We start from the raw sequence: 17,642 nt of genomic DNA on the forward strand, positions 1-17,642 counted from the left end.
TCTATGCAGGGGTAGGGTATGCAGAAGCTAAGGAAACACAAAATAAGACCGAGTCTTGATATCCAAATGAGACGCGGGAGCAGAGATGAAGGCAAATGCCTAAGGTACTTAAATTACGAGATGAAAACTTGCTGACTGAACTGCTTCCACATGCAGACGAGTGAGTTGCAACGATACAAGGAGTCACTATAATTATACACTTTGTGGTGTATATATAGTTCAAAGAAGTTCGAAATATGGAAAAAGACGAGGTTTTTACAGTAGAAATTTAAAAGTTGAACATTATAAAATAACGTCAGGCCTTAGGATGCCAAGTCGTATCACTATCATTATCACTTGGGCACTTGTAAAAAGAAAAATTAAAGAAAACTGCATGCCCTACTTGAACGAGGAGGTCGGGTGTAGCACTGGTATAACTGTATAGTCATTATTATTATTTGCAGTTATATCCTATAGCAAAAAATGTTTAGAGATAAATTGCGAATTTGCTATATCGTATATTCAATGTTATAATTGTTATAAGATCGGGGAGAGCAAGGGTGATGCTGCCAAACTCGCATATTAATTTTAAAAGGAGTAAATTATACTGTCAGAAATGTGCTTGCTTGCATATAGCACATGCAGCGGGAAGTAAAAGCATTTTTACCAAATGAAGATCAATAATAAATTACCACGTTCTCCAGTATGCTAAGAGGAGTGGGACCAACGAGGCCCTCGTACACTGACACGTTCTCCAGTATGCTAAGAGGAGTGGGACCAACGAGGCCCTCGTACACTGACACGTTCTCCAGTATGCTAAGAGCAGTGGGACCAACAAGGCCCTCGTACACTGACAACTGTTTGGGACGTATGCCATTCAAACACGTGCCACTTTGAGATCTAGCGGCCTTGTTGGAAAAGTGCGGCTTTCCACTGATATGTCTCAAGACGAAATTCTTTAACTATAATTATGGCCGCGTGTCATCACATCCAGGAGTAGGTGGGTATGCGGAAGCAAAGGAAACACAACATTTTTGTAAGACAGAGTCTTGATATCCAAATCAGACGCGGGAGCAGAGATGAAGGCAAATGCCTAAGGTACTTAAATACGAAATGAAAACTTGCTGACTGAACTGCTTCCACATGCGGACGAGTGCACAAGTTGCAACGATACAAGGAGTCACTATATACACTTCGTGGTGTATAGTTCAAAGAAGTTTAAAATATGAAAAAAGACAAAGTATAGAGTTGAACATTATAAATTTCAGGCCATAGAGGATTCCAAGTTGTATCATTATCACTTGGGCACTTGTCAAAAGAAAAATTAAAGAAAACTGCATGCCCTACTTGAACGAGGTCGGGTGTAGCACTGGTATAACTGTATAGTCATTATAATTATTTGCAGTTAGTATTGTAATTATTATGTAGACCTATAGCAAAAAATGTTTAGAGATAAATTGTGAATTTGCTATATCGTATATTCAATGTTGTACTATGGTTGCACCAAAGATCAAAGGCTTCAGTTGTAGTTTATACTACTTATACAACCTGTCTGACCACAGCCATGGTATATGGCTGTTATACCCTAGTGTATAACAGCCATATACCATGGCTTGTGGTCAAACTACATGTACAGCTAGAACTGAATACAGTATCCCACCTTTGCAACAAAATTGGGTTTTTTGACACACTGTTTCAATTAAAACAATGACACACTAGATCTACTCAATTCAATCAATATTAGAGCTAGAGAGAATTCAATACAAAAAAGGGTCTACTAATGTTTTAGTCAACATAAAAAGAGCCAAGTTCGAGCGATGAATAGTTCCAAAAAGGAGGCAAATTTGGAAGAACTCCGTGAACCGAACGATACTGGTTTGTTTGTGTTGCTTTTTTTCAACTTTCAACATTGGTTGTCACAACCTGCTTATTGCATTGCTGCATGGGACCAGGAGCAGTAAGAAGGGTCCAGACTGCCAAGTGTTTCTCAGACTAAAGAGACTGCACTGCACTGGGCCAGTACAGTAGGCTTGTGGAATGATATTTTCGGGTACATATTTGCACTCTTTGTAGACAAGTAGCACCAGTGTACTTTCTTGAAGTGCCTTCTATAAAGATGCAGAAACACAGCCTTCACAATTGCTTGCTTGAATCATAGACGCTTGCTTGAATCAGCCATCGCGCTTTTTAAAAAGATAGCAAATTCATTGCATAGCTATAGCAACAGTGACGTCAAACAGTAGTTATAAGCATATTCATTGAAGAAGCATGACAGGAAGTAGCTAAACATAGTAGTACAGTTCTAAACATAGTACAAGCCAGTTAAACTATGGCCTCTCGTGGTATATTTGCTTTACACGCTCGAGTAATCAGATAAACCAACTCGGCTGCGCCTCGTGGTTTATCAGATTACTCTCGCGTGTAAATCAAATACCGTATAGCGCGAAATTTTCGAGGGGCTTAATTTTCGTGGATTTCGTGGGTTAGCAATCCACACGAAAATTAAGTCCACGAAAATCGTTCTTTACCTGCTATAACGTGCAGGATCTAAAGGCGTGGCTTCCGGTAAGCAGTCATTCCGCGAACATTGTGCAACGAAATGGCTTTTAGAGGCCAATCCACGAAATATAAGTGCCTCGAAAATTTCGCGCTATACGGTATACCACTCGAGGCCATTGTTTAACTATAACTTATAATTGTTATAAGATCGGGGAGAGCAAGGGTGATGCTGCCAAACTCGCATATTAATTTTAAAAGAGTAAAATAATTATACTGTCAGAAATGTGCTTGCTTGCATATAGCACATGCAGCGGGAAGTAAATATTTCAAGAATGAATAAATTACCACTGTACTAGTGACATAGAGGTGCCCTAGTTCAATGTACCACAATCAAGATGCATGTCTGTGTCGAAAAAAAAAATTATGATGCCAAATTTAAAAGCCCTCCACCACTGTGTACACTTCAGTATAGCTATAGTAAGGGGTTTGCACTTAGTGGAGTAAAATTTTATTATGCACACATTTTGCTTGACTTTATGCCGACATATTTTCTACCTACCACTTCAGACGATCTTCTGAAGGTAAATCATCAACTCCTCTAAAGCAAAGCAGTTCAGAAGGTAGAGGGAGCTAGGAGTTGAAGATGGTTCGACCCCTCCGAACCTCTTCGAACTACACTAATGGACAAGCAAACACAGAGCATATTACGGGCGATTATCAAAACAAAAGCAGAAATGGATCAATTCCTACATCGTTTGGAGCAAATAGAAGTTCTAACTTGTGTTTTGAAGTATAAAAACCTACTTTCACTGTTTATGTCTCTAATTATGGTATTGCATGGGATAGTAAAATACTAGTATAACCTGTTTGGTTGTCTGGTTTGATGTCTGGGTATCACATGTGTTCAGTGTCAGGTGTTCATTTGTCTATAAAGTCACAAATGTTTTTATTATTTTTGTCCTGAAGATTCGCATTTAGCAATGAAAAGCTTAGACAATAAAACAATAATTATTTGAAAGTCACTCTATATAGCCTTAGCCAGCTCACAGCTATTTTACCGAAAGTACTAGCTGTTTGACAATCAGCACTTAATAACAGAACCTCTCACAAGAAGGTGATCACCTCCTTGATGGCAAGTATATATCATGAACATTTATCCGTAACGATAAATGAACTATCTGTACCGTATAATAATTATAATGTATATTGGCATTCAGTTCTACTCAGTTGCTACGATCGCATTTCAGATTGTTGAATTCTTGCTGTCTGAAACGCGTGATCATTAATTACGGCAATTTGGCTACATTATCGGCAAGTGCAAGTGGCACTCAGATTAACTATTGAGACTAGATTGAGTATCTCCTGCTAACCCACGTTCAAACTCACGCTATACGTGTATAAATACTTCGGGGTCTAATTATCAACCTCGCTGTTGAAGCCACATGATGTTTAGTGTAGTATAAAACATCACAGAGACGGATTTTATATGCCGAGTGTTGAAGTAGGTATAATGACAAGTGTTTGTATACAGTTATGCCCTTCAGTAAGTCTGCCTTTTTGTTTTTACTAATTTTCCTCACCACAATCTTACTGGCTATCCATACTCAGTCTGGTTTCCCAGTGAAATTTGTCAAGGCACGACCCCTTGATATGCCTCGCTTTTTGATGGGGGCGTTACCTTCCTCAGTTGAAATTTATGGTGTCCGTCATACTCTTGAAAAAGCAGACAACATTTTATTTAGATTAGCAGCAGCTGGACTCTAATCCGGCTAATCTGTCTCGCAGCCTGTATTGGTGATATGATGTTCTCCGCTGGTGTTTATCTCCAACTGAACAAAGCTTCGGCCTCGTAGCTGAGCACTCATGGTATAGGGGTTGGCACACCTGCATGATACGATTCAAAGCTCCCTAGCCATCTACACCAGTGTCTGGGATAAAGATGGAGTTGAATGGGGTCAAGGCGTCCTGCAGGATTTCATCAGCCATTCGACACAATGTATAGATCCGAGGCTAATTTATTACAGACAGAATTTTACGTTTTTGCGATGAAAATTAGGAAAAAGGTTAACATGTTCGACAAAATGGGAGAACTCAGATTGTATTATGAAATTCGATATAATAATTAAAACTAACGGCAAGGCCGTTTAATCAGAAAATCTCCCCTTCACCTACTCAGACCTCACACTAGATAAAATGAAGGGGGGGGGGGGGGGGCATGAACAAGTTGCAAAGCAACTACGTATACAATGCTACATGCAAAGCTACTCTAACCAGACTTTAAGTTTTGACAGACTAAAACATGTTAAAAAACAACAATATGCTCTACATAACCTTGAATGTTTATTCTATGTCATTTTAATCCTGTGATAATATTGCTTGTAATTATAGACCGTGAGTACCCAACCCCCACAAACAGAGACTCACTAGCAGCGTGCTATAAGAAACACGAAAGAGAATAGAAAAGATCCTACAAACAGAGAGTAAGAGATATAGAACATGCATTATTTACACCTTTGGTAATGTCCACTACTGGTGGGATGGGCAGAGAGGCCACAACCTTCTATAAAAGATTGGCTTCCCTGCTCTCACACAAATGGGACAACCCTTACAACAAACTCTTAACTGCCTAAGATGCAGCCTCTCCTTCTCACTACTCAGATCCTCGATCCAGGCAATACCAAAACGAGGAGCCAGATCCTCTCGCGGCAAGGCAGTTATCGCTGCGGAGCTGGCTACAGTGGAATCGATGTTACAACAGTGAATGCCTTACTTGTGTAACCTGTTATAATTTTTTTTTTCTCCGCGTTTACTGTTTTTTTCCCCGAGATGGAGTGCAAAAAAAAAAATGAAAGGCTGACACGAGCCAATATTTAGTACTGCTCTTTCTATTATACAGCCCATTTTTCTACAACAGGGAAGCCATACCCTCATCGCAGCTCATCTTATAATTAGTGTGTGGAGCAACATTTACTAGTCTCGGTACCTATAAGCCCTAGGCTATAGCATTAACGTGCTGTATGTTCAGCCCTAGGCTATCGTATTAACGTGCTGTATGTTCAGTCCTAGACTATAGTATTAACGTGCTGTATGTTCAGCCCTAGGCTATAGCATTAACGTGCTGTATGTTCAGCCCTAGGCTATAGTATTAACGTGCTGTATGTTCAGCCCTAGGCTATAGTATTAACGTGCTGTATGTTCAGTCCTAGACTATAGTATTAACGTGCTGTATATTCAGTCCTAGACTATAGTATTAACGTGCTATATGTTCAGTCCTAGGCTATAGTATTAACGTGCTGTACATTCAGGCACGGACGTACACATGCTGCACAGATTCTATTCCATTCCTAGTCTTGTGTCGTAGAATGGCAATTAAAGAGGAAACAAGTAGAAGAGGAGAAAAAATCGAAAAATAAATTGGAGACAAATGTACGTGCGTAGACAGAAACGGGCCTTTGCGTGCAATTTAATCAGCTATCTACGCAAACGGAACAGAAAAATTATTCTCTATCAAAGATTCTACCTTGTACGCTCAGCCACTCCCTCCAATCCCAGAACTCTCCAGGTCCAAGCCAGTCAATCACAATACAACAGAACTTCACAATACAACAGAACAGAGAACTTCTCCAGAGCAAGTATAGGGCCGCTCCTCCAGATGATTAAAAAATAAACTGGTTTTTCCCTCCCAGTACCTAGGCTATAGTATTTACAGGCTATGTTCATGGTAGGTATATGGCCTCTACTATGTTCATGGTATATATAGGTACGTGGCCTCTACTATGTTCATGGTATATATAGGTACGTGGCCTTTACTATGCAACTGTATCAATGATGACAGTATACCAAACATTCATGTGCTAGTTCACTAAAAGTTATGTACGTGTTGGCATTAGATAACAGAAAGTGCCGAGTTGCTTTCCAGGAAGTGCCCGAACGGTTTCTAAATTAATTCAGCAGGTGTTTCAGACTTCCAGTCTTTCACTTCTTTTATTGTTTAATAAAACAAAACTGAACGCTGGTGGTCGAAGACATATGGAGGATTACAATGCATGTAATACAGAGCAAATACCAAGCGAGCCACAGCTTTACAGGCGACAAAGTATTTGTTAAACTATAGTATAATTATATTAACTAAACCATGCATGCAGTGCTCTCCATTCATATAGCCACAATTGGTTAATCAATGCTGTATTCAGGACGTGGATGTAGGAGCTGTAACGAGCCTGCATGGGCTTCCAGGATGTAAGCAGGCCGTGCGCAATTACATCCGCATATATATACAGGCCGGTATTCAGCTGATTTTCCCCACGGCCTGAAGCTGTTTACCATATACCAGGAGCCCATAAATAAGAGAAGGAGCGGCTGACTACGGGGATCACATTGGGTAAGTGGTTATGACCGCATTTCCATATATGCAGAGTCACTTAAGTGGTTGAATCCCTACACGTGTTATACGCAATGCAGGGCTGCAGTTTGCAAGCACTTAGTCGCTTCCATACAAGGAAGTGCGGTTTCACCGGCAATTATAAAACGTGATCCCGAGTATACGTTGAAGTTAGCCGCTCCTTCTCTTATTTATGGGCTCCTGCTTGTACTGAGGCATAGTTGAGGCATATCATGCGACGCAGTGGCGTTTCTAGGAAACGCAGGAGTGCGTGAAACGATTTCCATTTTCCGTACGAATGAAAAACATTTTTAATGTATGATACATGTATTAAACATGCAGAATATAGAGCTAGTGCTTATAATTATTTCAATGTAGTTTACGGTAGTTAAATGTAGTTAACGAGGGAGCGGCCTTACCTCGAGATAAGGGGCACTCAGACATACGGGCGTGCCCCTTCTTGCTAAGCTACCGCGCATGCGTAGCCTACACGTGCAAGCTTACAGAACTGCCTCACAAGTGCTTTGACGGCTGCTCGATTTTCGAGTCCTACTGCACGGTCCACACTGTCAGACGCCTTCATCTCTCAACCTCACCTGTCCTACCGTCTCAAACTCCCCCAAAACCTAACCACAGTCACGTGACCTTCGACCTGTCGCCCATGGGACACGTGACTCCAGCTTAGTCCCGATACTGCCAAAATGTTAATAATATCCGCGCACCGGATATGACACTCTAGTTATTGCAACACTCTTGCGACCGTAGTTAAAGGGTATATAAACTTCGCCGAATGATCGTTAGAATTTACGTCTGCTCACACTATGAGCGAAAATTTATACCTATACACGATAGTTCCCAGATAAACACTAAGCTACAGTTGTGCATGGGTCCATCCATACCACGAGCATTCATAGTAGGACCATGCCAAACAAGCCAGCGGACACGCAGTTCATATCTAACCTGCAAATTCTTAATTTCAGAAGCTAATAATGGCATTGAGGCTTTCATTCTGAAAAGCTAAAACGAAAACATTTTCCCATGAGGACTTTTCTATACCGTATTACTAGAATTACGAACTTTGTGAGGGTTGATCAATTTGCAAGAATAAAACCAGCAAAACCAAATTATTACTAGTAAATACACACGATCCTTGCCAGAACGCAATAGTTAGATCGCCAAAGGGTCAAATTTTCTGCTGATTTGGCTCATTCGCAAAGGTTTTTCACTAGCAAAATATTCTAGTAATACAGTAATTAATTCATAATATTATTTCCTCCAAACATTTAATACTACAGAGATACCTACACTTTGCCCATACCACTTATTTCATGTGTACCCGGTGTCATTGAAATCAATTTAGCATCTTATTACACATGGGCGAAGTGTAGTATCTGTTTCATTTGCTTCACCTCATAATGGAAGAGAGGTACACCATGCAGGTTCATCTTGATTTTCTGTCGCAGATCTTGATCCTTTGATATCATAGAAACAGGGAACGGGACTCAGTCGCACGCATCAGTAAATTATTATTTCCTTAGCCTGCAGATGTGCGTGCATGTATCAGTGGGAATATAAATTATCAAGACTGTTAAGTAAACTGTGGTCTGTGGTTTGTGGGACTGGATTGTGTGCAATCACAGCATGTGCAGTTTCTGGGAAGTGTTGCTAACATAGTACTGATAAGTATCAGGTGATGAAGCAGGAAATTGCAGTTACTAGCACTTCAACACTCTTACTCTTATCTACTCTTGAAATTATTTAAAGTGAGAAGGGGACACTGTGTCCAATGCTGTTAATAAAGCAGCTATTATAGAATTTCTCAACAGCACAAATTTCTAAGCCTAAACTTGCACCAAACAAGAGTATCTCTCTTGTATGTGTGTATATAAAACAGCCCTCAACAAAGGCCACCTTTGTATAATGGCTAAAACATTACTCTCAAGGTGCAATACTCACATGATGTTGTCCAGGGGGGCTGGGGTAACTAGGGGTCTCAGGGGATGCACCTGTAAGACCAACATGGGAGAAAAAAGGATAGTCAATTAAAAAGGTGTCAGTATTAAATATTATCACTTTCACAATAATATGTACTACAATAATTAACGTCACAATTATGCTTCGCACGAAATAATGCACGGCTATTGTTATATATAAAGGAGAGTCTATCTGAATAATGTTCCCTCACGTGTCACTTGCCCAACACAGCCGCACTGTTAGTCGATCACTATAGTAGTGACTGTATGTTCGCAATGCACATCCATGCATATGCAGCCAGTGGGGTGAGTGACATCACTCTCGCTGGTTTGGACATCTGCAGAACAACAATAATTGTTAGCATGCAGTTGCAGAACATACTAGCTAGCTATAATCATACTGCCTTCACTTGTCTATTTGACTGAGTTGACACATCTGCAAAACAGCAATAATTGTTAATAGTACAAATGCCGAACAGCAAAAACTCACGCTTACGCTTACAAGACACAAAAGCATAAAATTTGCTATGATTATACCCACTATAGGTATACAACAATCCACTTACCAGTTGCTTAGGCTGGAAGGACAAGCCGCCATGTTGGAGTTTCTGCACTGAGTTATCAACCACGTGGTAGTCGCAATCAATCGCATGTGCAGAAAGAGTGAGCCCCACCCCTTCTTTTGTTTTGAGGTTTCCCATTATTTGGACTGCATGCTGTGAGGCTAGGCATCAAGGATCCCACTCTCCTTTCTATACAAGCCAACTCCTGGAAGGTCAGTTCAATCCAAGAGTGTAGGCCTAACCCTAATATACTTTCTGTTCCTCAGATGGATGGGTTCTCTGGCTCTAGTATGATGGTGGACCTCCTAATGTAAGAGAGCCTAATCAACTGTAGCATGATTCACTTACCCTCTGCCTTCTCCACATACTCTCAGAGCGAGTCCGCAATGTTTGCTCTATAGTGTTCTGACCTCCAGGAGAGAGTTGGCCTATCAGATTGCAGAGTGTTTGGTCTGAAAGCATATGTGGTGGTACGTGGAATAGGTGAGAGAAATGTGGTTTCCACAGAATTAACTATTTTGGTGGAACGTCATTCATACAATGCCAGTACATAATTATTCTACCTTTGGTATATACTGTGTACATTGTAAATAAAAGAGTTTACTGCAACGTACATGTATTAAAATCAAACCCACCAAAACTCGAGTTTTCACCACATAATATGGTAATTTTGAAGCCTATAAAAAAATTAATAATAATAATTATGGTGGCAATAATAATCTGCATAAAATAATGTATAATTATTCACAACAGATTTGGCTCAAAAGCGTCAAATCGTCAGCTAGCGGATCACCTGGCCAACATACGGAAGGTAAGTGCATGTGAAGTAGCTCCGTCTTGTGTAAATTTTATCAGAATCAGGTCCGTTTTTGGAGCTAAACTTATGTTGGAAACGTTCAGTTTCAAAGCTAGCTGTTCGTAGAGCTACAGTGTTCTGTAATTTGGGCCCAAATTGTCAATTTTCGAGAATAAGTGTCAAATAATGGATTGCTACGGTTACATAACTTGTGTTGCGAACGTTTAATTCCCCAAATCCTTATTTAGCTCTTTAGCTCTTAATTTGATAGCGTTACGGTTACATCAGTGTTATGCAAGTCAGGGTAATAGTAGATGTACTTTAATATTCCCCTCCTTAATTAGATCTAGCCGAGGAGGTTTGACAACTGTATACCTAGCCGATGACTTTTTGCTGAATCAGCATTTTGCGCTCCTCTTAGGCTTAGTTATAATTATTGTTAGGTCTAGTTTTAGTAATAGGCACTAACATGGATCTGTAAAGGCAAGTTTTATGAAGTAATGTTGATTCACATGTTGTTGGACCTTCTCTAGACATAGTCTGTATAATATGATATAGCTACATGCATGTAGCATTACGCTATCAGCTATTAGCATTAGTACTTATCATGTATAAATTGCTGAAATGCCCCCCCCCCCCCCCCCACACACACACACACTATGTATCTGCCCACGCACACACACATTCACATGCATGGCTCTGCTATACTCGAACTTAGGTTGAGCCACTGTCTGGGAGTATGAGTGGGCGTTGGCACAATACCTTACAGCTTATCCAGGTAAGTGAGGGATAGTACACAAGAGCCCCATAGTTGTACACAGAGTGGTTCAAGAGCCCCATAGTTGTACACAGGCCCAGTAGAGTGGTCCAGAAGCTCCCCATAATTGTACATGCACAGGCCCAGTACACTCAGGTTCAAGAGCCCTCTAGTTATACTATCCCCTTTCATCCTCCTTTGTTTTCTACCACCATGTTCTCTTGAAATGCACAGCACATGATCAAGTCATCAACCACTAGCTTTACAGTGTACACAACTTACAGTTTACAGTGTACACAGAGAGCCCTGCATGCATTACCACTATCTACACTTGAGGTCAATTAGCAGCTGTGCTTTGCAAAAAGGATGGTTGCATTGTTAGGGCATGTACTATTAATAGCACATGGATTGAAGCTATATTTATACCTAATATGCCTATAAGAGAGACTTGTGCAATGTGTCCTTATACAGATGCATCCCATGCACACATACACATGTGTGAAGCAAGAGGAATCTTTGTAATGGTTCTATCCAGCCTCCTTCACAGGCCTTGGATTGAAGAGGGAGGGAGCATGGGATGAGGCTAGGTCCTCTCTAATAGCTGCAGAACATGAGAACAATGTCTCAAGAAAAGCACAAACAATCCACAGGACCAAACTATGAACTAGTTATAAGAACGAACTTATTTAATTCATCACACTAGCATAGCTATAGCTATATAGTACTTCAGTTCTGTACAACACCATGCAGATTTAAATTGCTTCACTTTAGCCGATGATTTACACTTTTCAATAATCATTATACGTTTTAATTGTGTGGCCAAGTAAGCAAGAACTCCATAATTATTATATATATTGGCTCTGAACAGATCTCCTCGTTCCTTCGTTCAAGCAGCTGTACTATATATATGGTATATCTTGTTGAGACCTCTCTTTATCATAATTATAGTTCATCTAAGAGAGAGAATGAGGTCACCATACGAACAATGCATATAGGAGAAGAGTGTTATATATAATTATAGGATAAAAGTTGGTGGCTGAAAATCATATGCTTGCATGTGCATTGTGTGAAACGCATACACTATATATAATTGTAAGGGGTAAACTGAGGGGTACCGTACGTGGGAGAGGTGGTGGATATAATTATAGCTATATAATAGTCAATGGAGGTATAGCGCACCAAGGCATAATGAGCGTGCCAAGCAGCTGAGTCACTCAAGGAAAAAACTTTGTACTTACATTTTGCTCGAATTTATACGACAACGAAGCTTTAACATAGAAATCTGACACATAACTTAATTGTTGTGTGGAGCTATCCATGCTGTTAACGCAGTGCTATGGTGAGTATAATTATAGACTCACATATCACAAACAAACAAAAGCACTGAAGTGATGTGCTAACCCTCGGCTGTTTATTATAATATTATAGTGCTTACAATACATGCAGATCTATTGTAGTAGATAGTTACATTAAAAGATAGAAACTCTGATGGTCAAATTATGCTCCCAACGTGCAGGCTATATATAGCGCTGCATCTAGCCAGGGCCCATACATTATTCTATTTCCAATAGAAGTTTCCAAAAATTATGCTAATATAATAATTTTGCATGCTTGGCTGGTTGGCTTTCTAAGTATTCCCGCAATAAACATTGCAAATATTGGATATTGTGGTTTGCAGATCACCATGGCTGTATGCAAACTGCACATGTGTAATTATCTTAAGGTGACATATTTTCACATTGTTTGCGAATTCACTGTTTAGTTCATTTTGCTGGTATTAAATTTTGCTAATTCTTGCTCAAGTTGTGAAATTAATGTTATTCATAACGTTTCTAATTACTCGCGAGTGATTTTAAATGAGATTCATTGCAATTTCGCAGAAATAGCAGAAATTAATACTCGCGAAAATATGTCACCATGCAACACACCATCTGAAGGTCTCTCTCTAAGATCTCTCAGAAGATCCTAAATTAACGTTATTGAACCATCGGACTAAAGTTATGGCCGTTCAATAGATGCAAAAGGTTCTAATTTTTCCAGTAAGGCCACAGTAAAAAGGTTCTACAGTGGAACCCCTCTATACATAACGAACACCTTTGGAGAACAATTAATGTTTTGGCCTTTATACAGAGGTGGCCTTTGTTGAGAGGTTGTTTTGTACACAAATTGTTCATTTGGGACCTGGGTGCCTGGCCGTTATAATTATAGCAACTGGCCTTTATTCAGAGGTGCCATGGTTGTTAACGGAGGTTCTACTGTATATATACCTTGCAACAGACAATTTTAAATGGTCCGCTTTTCTGCTTAGAAGGAGCTCTTTCAGATTGCATGCTCATCTCTCAATGTAAAACGAACCATAATTTCTCGTTTTTGGGAACAGACCACGGGCCACAGTAATTTGGCCCAAAAATAATGAGGAAGATATATTCTTCTATATAATTATATAGTGCAGGACAGGCTCAGCTGTCACAGGCACAAAGCAACAATGCACCCAACATAAAGTAGGCGTTGGGACACAACTATATAGACATAAAAAATCTGTTTTGCATGCTCATTGTCGTTGCTAATTGCACATGTACACAACAAAACACACAAATCAGCAGGTATATATTTAATTATATACTACTCAATGAGGGAATATTGTTACTAAGACAAAGTCGCTAGTCGTACAAGAGCAGTACTTGAGAAGCCGTTGTACTGTAGTGGAGTGGGACGTCCCTTCATGCTAGCAGAGTGCCCCCTATGCCCCGCTCCCTTGTGAGTCAGACCAGTGTCGAGCTGGTAGGCATTCGGAGGAGGCCCAGCAAAACCTGCAACAAACCATATTGATCTTACACAGATCACAATGCACGAATATATAGCTACTGTATATACACTTCGCATAGAAATGCTGAAATGGTACTCTGCTTGACCTGCAGTGTGTAAACTAGTGTACAGAGCCTATAGAGTGCACGGACTTATGTTTTCCGTTTGCATTTCAACTAAATACAAAGACCAATCGAGATTCTTAGCTAAACCATACCATACAATCATATCACATTCCTTAGTTGTATATACAATACTATCACCTTTTCCGCTCTGCCTTCGTGGGGTCATGCTGAATGCTTTGCCAGCCGAGCCTTGAGGGGCACTATATTGGGCTGGTCCGGGACCTGGCTTCTTGACCACACCCTTTACACGAGGCCGCATTGTGTACGAAGGGGGGGTGGGCAGAGTGGAGAGGTGAGTGTGGTCAACTACGTATTTGTTGGGGCCTGGATTGCTGTCTGTAGAAAAATAGACAGATTAGCTACTGACATGCATGCAGTATATAATTATGTGTATTAGTTGCGTACTTGGTTTAATAGGCAGGGGCAGTCCCACTGAGTAGGCGGGGTTGGAGTTGTCTGCAAAGTCTCTGTCAGTGTTGTACTCACCGACCCCAGGCTTCAGCGTCACCTCTGTTCAATGACACAATATGACATTGTTTGTTGCAAATATTAATAATATTATTCGTTTGCATGAGCAAATAGAGAATTTGACCTACAATTTTTGGTTCACAATAAGGAATGGTCACTATGAGATCTACTGAATGCATCATGGCCATTGCTTCAGAAATTGGATATAATCTGAACACAAATTACAGCTATCCATTGGTAAGTGGCTAAAATTTGTGGAAAACCGGAAACTTAAGGCTTTCATTGTAATTGCTGAAAACTTAGAAGCATAGCTTTCATTGTACATTATTAGTATAAGAGTTTGGTAAAAGAAGGGCTTAGTTATATAAATCGATCTGTTAATTGTATGCATATGGAAATTATGACACTACACTGTTAAAGAATTTGCCAGAGAAGCCTTAGCCTAGCATATAGTTTCATAGCTGAGGAATAAACCAATTAATTTGGCCACACCATGAATGGATTATTATAGCACATGATCTAAAGCCAACAAATAACAAATTGAGGCCAACAAAATGTCACATCAGTTTAAGAAAAGGTGTCTTTCAGAAAGTAGTTATAGCTGTTAAAGATGTTCAACTATAATTATCCCCCCCCGTTGCAACACACAACGGTTTGCGGCAGATTTTAATTTGAACTGCCATAACTAGAATTCCGTAGATCCAAAATCATTTTAAGAGGGAGATATTATTTCAGCTATGTGCATGCATTCAACCAATTATCAGCTGGACTCACCATGCTCAGGATACAGTAGTATATCGGGGTACACTGGTAGACAGTTCTCTCTGCAGGTGTACTCAGGAGTCTTCTCGGTGGGTGTGGCACTGTACTCGGCAGGACTAGGTCTTTGCTCAGCTGAGGGGTGCATGGTGCAGTATAACTCAGATTCAATGCCATGGAAACTGGTGATGATCACAGTTCACAGTGGTAACAATAGTGCATGGTGGTACTAGCAATAATGTATTAGGTAGCCGCATATGCTATATATATATAAGGCCCCAACATCTAAAATAACAGCTTCAGACATAATACGCTGGGCTATCAGCTCTTCCTAAAATTATGTAAATTTGTTGCGGCTAAAAGATCCCAAATTACAGCACTCACATTTCCACGGGAAGGCCCGGTGTGTGAAGTGTGCACTCTGTGCTCTAGGCTGCTCGAAGGAGTAGGTGTTTGGAGGAGGTGCTCTCTCCTTCAACGGATGCTCACTCCTTAGTCCGAATGTCTTACCCTCATGTGGTGTGGAAGGGAGGGTATACGTATTGGGGGCGGGGTTGTCTGGGGGTCGCTGGGGGTCCAATTTCTCCCCAATGAGGGCAGTGGGGGGTATGGGTTTCGGGAGAATGTAGCTATCAGGTCCTGGGGTAAAATAATATGGCATCAACGTAGATGACAAGTATACACACGCTAATTGCATGGATGACTGCTATATATACTTATATGCATTCCTCACCAGGTCCCACTGTGTCCATCTTCTTCCCCGGCAGTTTGAGGCCCATGGAGTGTTGTGCTCCTCTCACAGAGTCTGGTCTAGTTAGCGGGGGACCAGGGGTAGCAAATCCTGTGAGGGGGCGGAGTGTCATTATGATGCTCAACACTAAACGCTATAGAATGTATTTTATACAAAATTATTGGTAATATCAAGTAAATCTGCAGGCATAACGTTAACTCCATGTAGCAGTGATCTAAGTTTGCAACACTTGCAGGAGCTATTAAATACATTCTATACGTTTGGTGTGTCTTTGAACAGCCATTGGATGGTCTAGCTAATTTATTAAATCTATGCTCACCTAGAGTGTCCACTGGCTGCACTAAGAAGTTGGGGTATCCAGCGTGAAGCCCCTCACGGTGACGGGCACTCATCGTTCTCTTGGGACCAACTGGTTTCGTGCGGAGGTTGTAGCCACCCGAACCAGGGCCCTCAGTCAAGTGTGCATCCTCTGTGCAGGAGCATGCATGGTTCAATTATTATAGAATCTGTGATGTACATGCTAACAGGTATATCCAATATACTGGATTAATTTAGCTGCTACATGCAATGAACGGTATTCAAAGGTTTAATGATTGTCTATACCAAACCAGCCATGGCATGTATAATGAATATAGTGCAACTATAGGATGCATGGGAGAGAGAGTGAGGGATATTGGGAGAGACAGAAGAAAAAGGAGTCTAACCACAGCAGCAAAAAGCTCACTATTATTATTATAGTACATGCATACATAACTATTAGTATAGCTGCCTGCATTGATTAATTAAACAGTTGACTGTATGCATGGTTTGATTACTTCGTGTCTGGTAGGGCCATGTGGTTCGTTTGGCTGTGAGAGAGACTCTCTTGCCACGCCTCCATGCAGCATCCTGGCTAGTGTCATACTCAGTAGGACTCGGTCGCTCGTCAACTGTAGGGGCAGCAATTTCGTAAATAATTTTTTTAATTTTACAACCAGGCCATTCTGTGACTATTACTTTTAGCATACAGTTTTTATCTTTGCAAGTGTACGTACGTTTGAGAGGGTACAGAAGCGCGTGCATGGATGGTTTCCGTGCATCCTGTCCAACAGTGCCCACTCCCTGCAAGTCATAGTCACCCGGACCAGGAGTCGGGTAACCTAGGTGATAGAAGGATGGATACAAGCTTTATAATTATATACATGTGCCATGATTCGATTGAGGCATACTCACGATTAGCCTTCACCGGCCTTCAGTGAAGTGCGGCCTGGGATCGAGGCTAACTCACAATAGGCCTATATACTACATCTCAGGTTAACTATTCCATTTAAGCTGTAACTACATCTCAATACAATCTACTAGTATCAGGCAGCAATGGAGAGCAGTGATAGCTAGCTATAATACTAGTATCAGGCAACAATGAAGAGCAGTGATAGCTAGCTATAATACTAGTATCAGGCAACAATGAAGAGCAGTGATAGCTAGCTATAATACTAGTATCAGGAAACAATGGAGAGCAGTGATAGCTAGCTAACTATAAATACTCACATTGTGCAGAGAGTGGCCTTCCCCCAGCTCGAGGTATATACTCGCCCATAGAGGACCGTCTCCGACCAACAGCACCTGCACTACCTGGTATCAGAGGCTCTATAGATTGTGTCATGATACCCTTACCTTTAGCAAGGCTAGACTTTCTCCTAGCAAGAGTGATAGCCATTATCTAGTATCTAGGCTAGCTATAATAGTTGCACAAACTAGCCCCTCCCCCGTTTTACAAGATACACCAGCCCTCCCTTTTACAGCAAAG

General features: G+C 40.8%; 2 protein-coding genes and 1 long non-coding RNA gene across 16 annotated transcripts in view; 1 reads left to right on the forward strand and 2 right to left on the reverse strand.

Moving 5' to 3' along the window:
* LOC135347115 (acylamino-acid-releasing enzyme-like) overlaps positions 1-9,722 on the reverse strand; it is a 41,405-nt gene extending 31,683 nt beyond the window's left edge. For 8 of the 14 annotated variants that reach the window (XR_010398269.1, XR_010398270.1, XR_010398264.1 and 5 more), the window contains exons 1-3: positions 9,045-9,460; positions 8,816-8,865; positions 8,269-8,398 (exon numbers count right to left, since the gene is read on the reverse strand). The gene's annotated coding sequence lies outside the window, so the exon portion shown is untranslated. The other 6 variants (XR_010398268.1, XR_010398266.1, XR_010398265.1 and 3 more) reach the window with 6 other exon arrangements.
* Positions 9,488-11,759, forward strand: LOC135347117 (uncharacterized). The gene is made up of 6 exons (XR_010398278.1): positions 9,488-9,607; positions 9,662-9,705; positions 9,770-9,878; positions 10,149-10,206; positions 10,910-10,969; positions 11,420-11,759. It is a non-coding gene; the product is annotated as an uncharacterized LOC135347117 (long non-coding RNA).
* Positions 11,760-13,387: 1,628 nt separating this feature from the next.
* Positions 13,388-17,638, reverse strand: LOC135346984 (uncharacterized). Its single transcript, XM_064544760.1, has 11 exons — positions 17,510-17,638; positions 17,384-17,458; positions 16,891-16,995; positions 16,672-16,785; positions 16,176-16,325; positions 15,839-15,946; positions 15,490-15,744; positions 15,121-15,240; positions 14,284-14,388; positions 14,017-14,214; positions 13,388-13,758 (listed from the first exon to the last, which is right to left on the reverse strand). Exons 1-11 carry the CDS (start codon positions 17,550-17,552, stop codon positions 13,595-13,597), a joined length of 1,437 nt encoding a protein of 478 aa, XP_064400830.1. The 5' UTR covers positions 17,553-17,638; the 3' UTR covers positions 13,388-13,594.
* Between the last annotated feature and the right edge of the window lie 4 nt (positions 17,639-17,642).

This window comes from Halichondria panicea, chromosome 13 (genome assembly GCF_963675165.1).
Source record: "Halichondria panicea chromosome 13, odHalPani1.1, whole genome shotgun sequence".
Classification (NCBI taxonomy): Eukaryota; Metazoa; Porifera; class Demospongiae; order Suberitida; family Halichondriidae; genus Halichondria; species Halichondria panicea.